The following is a 13,328-nucleotide window of genomic DNA, read 5'->3' as shown; positions in this document are numbered from 1 at the left end:
GACGGCGGTTGCTGCGGGCGACGGTGGTTTTGCTCGACGGAGGAACTACAAGAGAGGACAGGGGATTGTTCTCGGTCTCTCTCCCTGTCAGCGGAGCGGTGGGATCGCCTGGAACGGACACGTAGGAGGCCTGCCTGTGGCAAAGGGAAACATAAAATGGGCCGGCCCAAAAACGGCCCGGCTAAAATAAAAAAGACCACATCAAAACACACATGATGCTATTCTCTGTGAAGAACAATGAAGTTCAATCGGTAAAATAAAATAAAATAAACGCAGTTCGTAAAGAAAAGTTAAAATAAAAAACAACACGCATATTAAGAAAACGCATCCGAAAAGAAAAAGTCTACCTTCAAATAAGTGCCACACAAAAAATGGGGGGGGGGGCAACCCCCCTACCCCTCCCGTACCAGGGACTGCAGTAACTACAGGCACAAAAACAGATGCAGTACGTAGCAATAGAAAAATGCAGTGCATTTCATTACACGAAGCAGTACGGTTTAGCAATCCAGTTCCGGATTACCTACATGAATAAATACACGGTATAGAACACAACGAAAAACTTGTAAAATTGCGGAATACATTGTACTTTATTCAGGGGCTGCAGCAAGGACACGCAAAATACTGTGAAGTACGCACCTGTACACAGAATGTAGTTCTTTACTGTAGACGATGCAGTGCGGAACTCTAAACAATGCAGTTTCATTATCATGCAGGATACATATAAACGTGACAAATGCCCATTAACATAGAAAGTGGTGGTTAAAAAAATTTACTGATAAAAAAACCACGTTAAAAAAACACGTTCGCATAGAACCACCCAATCGAAGCGGTTCCATCGCCAAAAGCCCACGATCACAAACGCAACACCAAACCACGATCTGCACAACCGCATCGTCAGCACATCATGCAGTTCATCCAATGCGGCCATCCCACCCCGCGTCCTCCCCTTAAATTCAGACCCCTACCAATGGGCTTCTCATCCACAACAACACAAGTATCCATTGCGCTGCCACCAAATCGCTCCATCACATCCATCTCCACGCAAAACACCAAGCCCTACTACCGCCATGGCGTTCGCCGACGAGTACCAGGGCGTGGAGGCCCACGGCAACACCAAGTTGCACGTCATCCACACCAACGACAAGAAGCAGATGGCGATCACTATGGCACCCCGGCTCAGAGCGACCGGTTTACCCTGCATTGCCAGCCCAGAGATCATGTCTTCTGGCAACACACAACATATTGGTACAGAAAACAACCACTTTATTGATGCTAGCGGAACAGAGTTCATATTACAACAGTGGTCGAGGCCAAGCGGCACACTCGGTGCGGCGGAACAATATGTACATTATTTAGTGAACATAAAGGGGCCTCGACTCGAACAGGCAATGGAATAAAGTCGTAGCGGAAGCTCCATATCACAGGGACACTGATGTGAACACGATCTAGACTCGAACAGCGCTCCTTTCCAACGAGACTTTCCTGAAATCTGGCATGACATGCCAGGTCAGTACATTGAATGTACTTGCAAGCTCACAACAAGCATAATCATAATGACAAACAATATCATGATATTTAACCAATTATTAATAATGCAACATTATATGTCAACATGCTGTGATCAAGCCCGAACTTCCCTCAGGACACCTTACCAACTGTGATCATCTCTGGACCACAAACACACCACCATAGTGGTTTTTCTCAACAACAACTCGTGGTCCTTACGGCGATCACAACCACAACCATCATTTGGTCCCAAATACCTCGATGGCCTTTCTACCATCCATTGACAATGCAAAGTTCATAGCTTAGTGTGCAATTTTTATTAAACGTTGACTCATGGTGGGACCTAGTACGAGGTGTCCGTGATCGTGGACTCGGCTATCGATAGATTATAAACTCTGCAGAGGTAGCACACTGTACCCACACCACGGAACCCATGGCCTCGCATTCCCATTCGGGTGGACCAACGACATTCCGACAAAACCCCTCCATTGCCACAACACTCTCCCGGCCACTCTGACCCAAATCCCCAATGGGCTGTGTCGGAGTAATTGGCCACGGGTAGCCTAACCAACTACCCCTGGCTCTTCGGCAAATTTATCAGGCCTTTGGGCCTTCAAGCACTCCAAGCATTTGGGCCGTCTTCCCTGGCCGGCTACCACTAAAGCCGACTCCCGGAAGGCGACCCAGCCTCACCGAATCCTCCCTAGGGCGACTACGGGGTGGCCGATTCCAAGAAGCCGGCAAAGAAGGACGCCTACTCCTAGGAGCCGGCCAAGACCACAACCACTCCTACATAACGGCGACGTGACGGGGTGTGGCCACAGTGCGGCCCACGACCCCCGAAGCCCGAGGCGGGCATGGCTACAGGAGGCCGTACGGGATGGACGTCTCCTGTGCGACTCGGCACTGTAGCCACGCTAACCTCGACGTCATCCATGACCCACTCCTGTACGGCCCAAGGACTGCGGGCCCCTTCAGCCAGAGAGAGGCGTGAAGGCGGCCCGGCTTTTCCTAAGTCGGCCAAGAGTATAGCCGGCCTCCAGAAGCCGGCTACTCCCTTCCTCGAAGCAGGAGCCCCATTAAGGAGACAAGACGAGGTGAGGCTACAGTGATAGCCCCCGAGGCGGCCCACTGTAGCCACGCTCACCTCGACAAAGCCCTCATCATCAGAGGCGCGGCTACAGTAAGCAGCCGCCGACAAGACCCTAGGCGGTGGGGCCGGCCTGTCGACCAATTAGTCGGCAGCCGGCAGGACCCACCAGCCGGCGGGACCCAGCAGCCGGCGGAGAAGCCGGCGAGCGTAGGCACTGACGGCTGGGACCAGATCCCAGTCGGATTACCATTGTACCCCCGGAGCACCCATGCAAAGGGTTCGCTTCTAGGTTCGCACCCAGTCATAGCACACACACCATAGATAGAGAGAAGTAGGAGCTAGCCTTGCTCTTCTTCTCCCTTGACCTCAACAGCTCTAGGAGCGATTGTAGCTACCCTTTATCGATCTAGTGATCATGCGGAGACCCCGGAGAGCAGGACTAGGGGTGTTATCTCCTCGGAGAGCCCCGAACCTGGGTAAGATTCGCCGGCGTGCATGTCTTCGCCTCATCCCGTTTCCGGGCACCGGCGACGTTTTATTGGCTCCCACAATGATAAGCCATCCCTTGGCATATGTCGCACCAACCACCCGACAGGCTGGTCCTGGGTGGCCCCGTGTCTACCAAAGACACCCCGACCACCGTCGTGGTCAAAACACTCCCACTCGGGGACTCGGTACCATAATCTCATCAACGAGCACACAAGATTATGTGTGCTTACCGGGCCAGGGCAAACACGACATAATCTTCCCTAGATGGAGGCACCGACCAGAGGCCGTGTCAATGGACCGAATCAAGGCCTTCCCACAAGGCAAATGTGGTTGCACTGGAAAGAAACTCTATTCAGCGGCACCATGACCCAGTCAACGGTATATTCAAGTTGAGTTATATTCAGGATTAATCTTTAAACCAAAAAAATGACAGGTGTCATAGCATGCCATGAAATGCAAAAAAACACATGCATCACATATTGATAAAAATGACCGACATCATCCATATGCACACCAAGCATAAACGTCAACAACTCATATTACTCTACTTGCTCAAAAATGACTCACAACTTAACCAAAATATTTTGCAACAAGTTTTATTAATTTCCTACGCAAGAAAGTAACTCCGATAAATCTTTCATATGCTTGACCAAAAGATATCATTATCAACCACCCTTAATTTGGTTTGGATCCAGGTGCAGTAGAGAAGATTTTACAAGCCAGGTAAGTTTCTCGTCAGTAACTTTGTGATGTTACTGTGGTCAACTGGCTGGGAGGCTAGTTATAAGTTACTAAGGTAAAGATGCACAAGAAAGTTCAGGTCAAATGGAGCAAGTAAAATGGTAGTTGCTGTAGAAACCACCATTTCTGTCCAGAACAGAAAAGATTTTCTGTAGCAAAAATATTCCAAAAAGTGATGAAATATTTTTGCTCGGGGAGGTGCCCTAGGGTCCCTAGAATATTTGTGAATTATCTTAGAATTTTCTAAGCCATAAAAATTAGGGTTTCCTTGATGCAAACAGATATAGCTTAGGGTTTTTGAGAGAAAATGAATATTTTTCATTTAAGAAAAATATTCCAAAGGTTATTTTGTGGTGGATCAGAAGTGAAGTGATGGTTTGGGAGAGAAGTGAACACTTGGGTGAAAGCCAAGGATGCCCAAGTGTTTAAGTCCAAATGAAAAGATTCAGAAACTCCAAGTTTCAAAAACTTTCAAATGAAATTTCAAGCAAATAAGAAAGGGCAAACACCAGGTTGTCACAATCACCCTCGCGCAGTACGAGCATTACCTCAGTATCCAGCGCCACAAGATCGTCGGCATTGATCTCGAGTACAACAACGAGCCTGAAGCGACGCATAAACCCGCCCTCTGCAAACTCTCCATCGGCAAGAAACACCCAGTGCTGCTCTTCCAACTGAGCGCCGCTGAAAGGTGCACCATCTTCGACAACTTCCTCGCCGACCCCAGGTACACCTTTTGCAGGCTTCTCCATCGACGGCGACAAAACCAGGCTAGAGCGCGTCAATCTGGAGGTCGCCAACTTCGTCGACATCCAGAAGGAGTGGAGGGTGCCCAAGGCAACCAAGGAGTTGGACTCCCTTGGAGACGTCTCCGGCATGCTCATCGACGACTACTACAACAACGTGAAGAAGAAGATCACCGACGACGAACACAAGCACTAGGCCACCTTGCCTATGTCCATGAGGCACATCGATTATGCGGCAAAGGACGCCTACGCAGTGTACGAGATATGGAACCACATCACCCTCACCCAGGACGGGCTTCGCTGTGCAAAGCTGGAGAAGGAGGAGCCCCCCAAGAAGCGCGCCAGGAGCAGCTGGGGATGGGGAGACGCTACCTGGTGAAGAAGAAGATGGTGTCAGCCAAAGAGCCAACAATGTCAGCGTCGTTTTAGAATTATCATCAAATTTGCTTTATGTTGTTTGCTTATGTATTGTTAGTTTGCTTGTGATCATTTGCATTTGCTGAACTTAGTTTGCTTGCCATGCAGAATCGCTTGTAATGATGAACTTTGATTATGTTAGATTGCTTTCTGTTGAAATTAGTTTGCTGATGATGAACTTGTTGTACAGAATGCCTGTGATAATTTGTTTTCTGTTGTTTGCTTATGTACCATTAGATTCGAGAAGTGCACAAAATGAAATAAGATGCAGTGTGCAAATAGGACACATGCAGTGCAAGTTGTGTACCAATGCAGTACAGACTCCGTCAAATGAAGTTTACACATACCCAACAAAGCGGTGCACGCCCCTAAATTTGGAAAAACGAATGCATAAGAGAAAAAACACAAAAAGAAAAATGTGATCTGTATATGTAGTGCGGAAATATATGAACATGCAGTACGGAAACGTAATCAATGCAGTGCACGCATGATTTACTAAGCAGTTCACTCCCCTACATTGGAAAAAAGATTACATAAGAGCAAAACCACGAAAACAAAAATGAGAACTGTGCATGTAGTACTGACTGCGTCCACATGTAGTACAGAACCCTGATCAGTGCAGTGCATGGATGATTTGCTAAGCAGTGCACGCCCCTACATTGAAAAAAATGTAGTGCGGAAATATATGAACGTGTAGTACAGGAACATAATCAATGCAATACAGGTATGTTTACTAAGCAGTGCACTCCCCTACATTGGAAAAAAGATTACATAAGAGCAAAAAAATGAAAACAAAAATGAGAACTGTACATGTAGTACGGAATGCGTGCACATGAAGTACAGAACCCTGATCAATGTAGTGCAAGGATGGTTTGCTAAGCAGTGCACGCCCTTACATTGAAAAAAATATACATGACCGAAAATACAAAGAAAAAAATTGACCACCCAGGTGCAGCCGGCCCCAGCCAGTCTCATAGTAGGTCTGCGCCCACAGCAGGCGAGTCGTTCTGAGCCACGATGCGTGGGGTCGGGCGCACATGGGCCCACAGGTCAGAGAGCATAGAGCAGCGAGCGCCGTGTATGAGCGCCCAAATAACTAACCAGAGGAGTTCGATACGGCTGCCTCGCCAGCTCTTATAAACAGGTCGGGCGCGCCTTCCGCGGGCGAGGTGGGACTGAACATTAGGCCGCACACAACGCACCGGGAACCAGCCGTGCTCACAGGCCGACTTGCGCCCAATGCGTCTTCACTCCCCGAACACAGGCCGAATGTGTATTCACTCCCTAAACATAGGCCCAACAGGCAAAGAGAAAGCCTGCTGAATATTAAAAAAAATTACCACATACCACTCCACAAACACAGGCCCAACCACGTGTTCTGCAGTTCGTTGTGATACGACAATGCAGTTCTCTATTTTCAAGTAAGAAGTCATGTTGCTTCTCAAATGCATTCGCGTACACTGAATCAGAATCAATCTACCAACTAACACCAACCACAAACATTTATTACTCCCGTTGCTCAATTGGTTGCATAAAAAACCTATCCATTCATGCTCCAGACTGACACAACTCCTCCCCCGTTCCTCTTTTTTCTTCAAATCATAGATCTAGGGTTCATCCCATCACCAGCTGTTCTCTAAAATTCAACTGAACCCGCCATGGACTGTAAGTGCGGGTGTTTGGCAAGGATGGCGCCGGTAGCGGATACATGCGTTTACGCAGAGGGGCTAGAGCTCACAAACACAGAGTGGCGCAGCATGCTCGGGTGCCTGATGATACCCAACAGGGGGTTTCGGGCACCATTTCTTCATCGCCTCACACCCGCAGATCTGCATGAAAGTTGGGTATGTTGTTCCCCTCACAATTTTCGACATAATCTAGGCTGCAAATTCACATCTAAATGAATAGTTCCATCAATTTGTTCAGTAGTGTCAACAAATACAAACAGAATTTGTATTGTTGTTCAGATTTCTTACCTATTAAGACTAGATGGTTCCACCTATTTTTCTTCAGTACCACAACACACGGACAAAAAAGAGGGTCAGTAGATCAGTATTTCAGTTCTCTTAACATGCTAGCGAAGTACACTGTAAATGACCTTGCAGTACAAACATGTTACAGTATAATATATATCCTAGTAAAACTAGAGGTCAATTCTGTATATAAGTTTGTTCATACATTGCAACTACTTTATAAAAAATAGTAGTCATATATATGTACATATTTAACTCAACATAAAACAGATCATCCTACTTATAAAGAATGGGTATATATATGTTCATACATTGTTATTTACTTATAAACATTCTTTTTCCATCCTTTCGAAAATGCAGAAACTGCCATCAATAGTAAAAAATTCCTGCTCCGAGTTCAGGGAAGGTTACTTTGGAGACAGAACACAAGAATGGGTATGGAGACATGCAAGCTAACTACCACATCGACTCTGAAGAATGCATCAACATAACTACTGGTTGGAAAGAATTTGTCTCCCAGAATGGCTTTGAGGTTGGAGAAGTGGCCATGCTGTTTTTCTACAAAGAAGAGGACTCCCTGAAATTTACAATATTTGCACTGTAGGCAGTCTAAATATGAAGCAAGCCATCGGTGAGATATTTCTAATGCTTTGCTAATGTTGTATGCTTTTAAAATTATGTCCACCAGACACTTTGAACGGTGCCTATTTAAAGTATGCAACCTCATCTACATCATTTTATCACCCATTTTTAGACAACTTGCTGCTCGCAGTAATGCAGTTCTCTCAAACACATAGTTGGTCCTAAATATATATAAAAAAGCAGTCATTTGAGCAGTAACAATGCAATGCGAATGGTCGAAACTTTGCAGTGAACATATGATGTTCAAAAGAATTCTCATAGTATGCAGTTCAAAAAATTTGTCATAATAACTATTCAGCTAACAAAAGCATATAATGGACCATCTATTCTAATAACACAATAGAAGATTAACCATACTGCTAATGCAGTAGGAAAGTGCATATTATGCAGTCCTCTAAAACAAAGAATGCAGTTTAAGAAAAGAGAAATCTCATAAGCTGCCATGACCACTGTAATGCAGCTAAAACGAAGTACACTACTAACGAAAATGCAGTGCACTACAGCGTATGGGAGAACAACAACAATAAAATTAAAGCAGTAGAAATACATATGTGTCATAGACTAACAGAGGTGCTAATTCAATCACACTTACATAACTCGCCTAAAAATTGTCCAACAACTAAACTATCAAAAAATACCCCGCAAAAAACTACATCGAACACACGGCAACTGGACGAACAACATCAGCTTTTATTTAAGAATTGCAAATCAAAGAATGAGAATTATACCCGCAATACAATGAATTAAAACCAACAGTGACAGTAATTACAAGATTCAAAAACACATCGAGGCGCGAAATCCAGAAAATCAACAAGAACAGAGGAGCGGACGAAGCTCACCCGCCCACACAACCAAATTCGCGGGAACTGAAAACTAACTCCTAAAAATTACACAATTTCTAGAGTAAAAGGTGCGATTAAACGAACGATATCAAACAATTCTGACTAACAAACAACATCCGAGCGCCAAAAAGTCGCATCTGAGAGAAACATGAACGAACAGAGCAAAACTCGCCCGCCAAATCCCTCGATTTACCAAGATTTTAGTCGCTTTTCCTGTAAATTACAAAGAATAAAGGTCAACTGACATCCATAAACAAATTAAATCATCCCGCAACACCCGATTCGACGCAGAATACGCGGGCGGACTGCCAGAAAATGAAGCAGTTCTCCCATGTAGCATTGTAGTGCGCAGCGTAAAGAACATGCAGTTCGCTTCTGTTGAACATGCAGTGCGGAAGTTTTATCAGAATAGTTATTCTGCTAATATTAGCAGAATATATATATATATATATATATATAGGGTGGGTCTATTCTAATAACACCCCTTAAGACCTTATTCTGATAACACGTATGCTTATTCTGCTAACAGTGCCCCCGACCCACCCCACCTTCTTCCCCGGGCCATACCCCAGATCCTCCTCCACCTTCTTCCCAGCACCACACCCCTACCCCTCCATTACTTTCCCCGCGCCCACACACCACCCACCTACCCCTGCCCTAGTGATCCACCGCCGTGCCTGCCGGCGACGGATCCCACCACCCACGCCTCCCCCTCCACCATCTTCCCTGCGCGCACACACCAACCACCGACCCCTGCCCCGGTGAGCCACCGCCGCGCCTGCCGGTGACGGATCCCACCTTCCACGCCTCCCCGCGCACGGCCGGCGACGGATCTAGGCGCCACCAATAGCCCATGCCCGACCACGCGATTTCGATCCCACCCAGTCCCCGTCACCTCAGGGGCCGCACCACCACCGGATCATGGCTGCCACGGATCATCCCCCCGCCCCACCTTCCTATTTCGCTCGCCACCGCAGCACGGGGTTGTGCCCCCGCCCAACAAACTACATCCGGCGGCGAAGCCCCGCCCAGCAGCCACCGGTTTCGGCAGATCTGGCTCCACCTCCCCTCGTCTTCCCCTCCTCAAGATCGCCACCGCCGCATGGGTTCCTATCGTCCTGCCTCTCCTCACGCCGCCGTGCCGGCCAGCCATAGCAGCACCGGAGGCGAGCAACCCCCCCTCTCATTTCCTTCTTCTTCCGCCTACTTCTCCGACAATCGCCGCCCAGCGACCATGGAGGAGAGGGCTCCCCACCAACTGTGACCTCACTCTCCGCCGCGGATCTGGTGAGCCCGACCCCAGCTACTCCTCTCTGCCATGGATCCAGTAGGAGAAGATCCCCGATGAGAAGAGGAGGCAGCCTACCCTCACTCCTCTCCGGCGGCTCCGGCGAGGCCGCCTTTGTCCTTGCTACTCGCGTCGCTGTCCAAGCCAGCCACTGCGACTCTGCACACGGGCGTGCAGTCCTGCCCACGGGGAAGTGCAGCTCGGCCAACGTCGGGCTCATAAAACTACTGCCCCCACCCTGTGGGTTGTGCACCGCCTCCGTTGTCGGGCAGGCACGCAGTTCCCCTTGTCCTCGGGCCAACGTACAACTCCTCCAACCTCCGTCAATCTACTAAGAACCGGCGATCCCCGTCTTGCCCGGATTTCACCTGTGATTGCAGTCCATACCACGGGTACCTGCAGCTCTGTCTTCCCCTATAGGAAGTACATCGACAGCAAAGGTGCCTGAAGGTGGGCGAGCCCCTTGCCGCCGAACTCCCTGTGTCGCGTTGGCATAGCTTCAAAAAAGTGCAAATAATATTTTGGTCCAGTGATGATGCAGTTTGCTATGTATGTTGGAGTAGTTCGCTTCTTTCACATGTTAACTCCTTTTTTTTGTTTAAGTTTGGTCCAGTGCAGTTTGATTGTTATGTTAGAGAGGTTCATTTTGATGAAAAAGGGTTATTGCAGGCGATTGATGAAGCCCACTACACCCATGTTTTTCATTTGTTGGAAAAATAATTTGTTATGCACTTAATAACGAAGGACAAGAGAGCATCACTTTTCCTTTAAAAGTAAGTTCATTTTGTTGTTCGAGAAAATGCAGAGAGGAAATGAGAGTAAAGAGATGTGGATGAATTCTTGTGTGTAATGTTTAGCCTGCAAACAAACAATGCAGTCCACTCGCCTCGTCCCCGCGGTGCATATTTCATTTTTAAATGAAATATATATATATATATATATATATATATATATATATATATATATATATATATATATATGCAGTGCACTAAGGGAAAAATCAAAACTCTGTAGAGAAAAAGAAAAAGAAAAATGCAGTGCACTCCGGTCTTTAGAAAAGTTTGCTCCGAAGGACTTTGTAGTACACACTTGAAACTTTTTACGTCCGACAAAAGAAATCATGAAGTGCTCTTGCTCGTCCGATGCAGTGCGGTTTTTCGTCTGAAGCAGTGCACTCCACCTCGTTTGGGAAAGTTTACGTCCCACAAAAAAGAAATCATGCAGTGCACCTGCTTGTCCGATGAAGTGCGATTTTTAGTCTGAAGCAGTGCACTCCACCTCGTTTGGAAAAATTTACGTCCAACAAAAAAGAAATCATGCAATGCACTTGTCTGTCCAATGAAGTGCGGTTTTTGGTCTAAATAAGTGCGGTTTTCTATCTGATGCAGTACGACCCGTCTACGGTAGTCTCGAGGTTCACTTTTTATAGTATTGCGGTTCACCAACACTCGACATGAAGTGAACTGCACCTCGTTTAGGAAAATTTAGGTCCCACAAAAAAAGAAATCATGCAGTGCACTTGTTTGTCCGATGAAGTGCAGTTTTCAATCTAAAAGAAGTGTGGTTTCTGTCTGATGCAGTACATACGACGATTTTGGTGTCGCGAAAAAACAGAGTGTCCGCATTTCGTTAAAATTAAAATTGCTCCTAAACCGTAAGGAATCGGAGAGAGTGTTCTACATGAAAAAGTTGTGCCTCATCGATATGTTTCCAATGGCATACAATGTGAATCATTTTGACCAAAGGTTTGTAAAAAATTTGTGAAAAACGGCCATTGCCTCTCATCGTTAGCCGCACGATTTTCAAAATTAATTAAAAACCGTAAGGAATCTCATAAACATTTCAACATATGAAAGTTGCGCCTCGTCCATAGCTTTCCAACAGTGTATCATACACCTCATTTCGACAACCGGTTAGAAAACTGGAGCAAAAACAGTACCGAAAATTTCAAAAAAATTGAAAAACAGAATTTCACGATTTAGGAAATTTGAAACTACTCTTAAACCGTAACGAATTAGGGAAAATAATAGATATGAAAAACATGCGCCTCAACGATATCATTCCAACGGTGTATGATTTGCTTCATTCTGACGAGTGCTTTAGACAAAAACGCGAAAAAATGCTCGCTACCACTGGTCGTGGGCCGCACCATTTTCAAAACTGCTCTCAAACCATGAGGAATCTCGACAAGTGTTCAACATGGCAAAGTAGCGCCTAATCCATAGCTTTTCAACGTTATATTATGTGCCTTGTTCCGACAAATGGTTAAAAAATTAGAGCGAATAAGGTATCGAAAAAAATACCGTGTGCAGTTTTTTCTGACACGAAGTTCACTAGTCTCTGTATTGCAGTACCACTGCTACTGAAAGTGTAGTGCACTCGCGTTGAGCGTGCAGTGCAGAAGTGTTATCAGAATAGTTATTCTGATAATATTAGCAGAATAGACCGGCTATATATATTCCGGTATGACTAGGAGAAACAAACTCTAGTACCCCATCCACATCTAGGATTGGGTCAAAGCAGTTGTATTCTGCAGATAAAAATGCCAATCCAGCTTTTGTTTTGTTCCATCCTAGAGTATTACCATCTTTATATCAAGAATGTTGTGGGAATTGCACCACCTCTTATGGATTCTTGATGCAGTGATACTTCTCTCCATCATTCTTCATTCCTCGGTTCCTGTGTTGATGTAACCGGAATGCTGAACCATGATGTGTGAAGTCAATACTCCTAGCAACCTCGTTGCTTGGTAGTTAATAGAAGATAATTTCATTCTTAGCGTGTTGGTTACCGAACCATCATTCTAAGATGGGTCGTGCTACCTAGTCCAAATTTCCTGGTGCACTCCTCGATCATGAGATGGGATTGTGTCAACCCCTCGCTCCCTTGATCATATCGTCTTGCCCTGAAAAGCAAGATTGATCTCGAGCTTAGTAACATATCGATGGTTCGTGATTTTCTGAATATCTTCTCGGAAGTATTACCAGGTTGTCACCTGATCGCTATGTTGAGTTCGTGATCATGTTGGTTTTTCTCTAAACCAGCCATTCTCCAGGAATCTGTGTTGGGTACGTACCCCTGAGCTAGTTGGTTAAGCTGAACAACAACTTGAAGAGTTGGAGGATAAAAGCTGTTGACTTAGTTCATTTTCAAAGGGATATCCTTGTGTTTGTGTGTGTTGAAGAAAGATGATATCTTCATTGATTGATCTTCGTGATCAGCTAATGGACCTATCATCTTATCCAAACTTTGATTTGAGTATGGCTATCATCAAATCAAATCAGAACCAACGATGTTCGTGATGTTGTCTTAGTTATGGTTGATCCATCGGGCTTACACCATTACATCTTTTGGTCTAACCAATGCTATCCCCCTGTTCACGTAATGGTGGTACTCCAGTGATATGGAAATTTCGATGAGTTGATGTCGAGCCCATCAGCAGCATTTTATCTCCTCCATGATTCATGTTGAACATTAAGCTAGTGTGGAAACTTGTGTTAGAATTTTCTTCATGTCCTATTCATGAAGGATATGTTTGGATGAAAGGAGTGACTTCCTCTAATTCGTGTGCATTTGATGCAAGTTGCCGCC

At 45.8% G+C, this 13,328-nt stretch overlaps 1 protein-coding gene across 1 annotated transcript; it reads left to right on the top strand.

Annotated features, from left to right (window-relative positions):
- Nucleotides 1-1,067: 1,067 nt before the first annotated feature.
- On the top strand, nucleotides 1,068-4,771 carry LOC141021714 (uncharacterized). Its single transcript, XM_073497571.1, has 3 exons — nucleotides 1,068-1,166; nucleotides 4,318-4,556; nucleotides 4,600-4,771. Exons 1-3 carry the CDS (start codon nucleotides 1,068-1,070, stop codon nucleotides 4,769-4,771), a joined length of 510 nt encoding a protein of 169 aa, XP_073353672.1.
- Nucleotides 4,772-13,328: the final 8,557 nt, after the last annotated feature.

Source organism: Aegilops tauschii, chromosome 4 (genome assembly GCF_002575655.3).
Source record: "Aegilops tauschii subsp. strangulata cultivar AL8/78 chromosome 4, Aet v6.0, whole genome shotgun sequence".
Classification (NCBI taxonomy): Eukaryota; Viridiplantae; Streptophyta; class Magnoliopsida; order Poales; family Poaceae; genus Aegilops; species Aegilops tauschii.
Note: the sequence above shows the minus strand (reverse complement) of the source record. Positions and strands in the feature narration are given on the sequence as shown.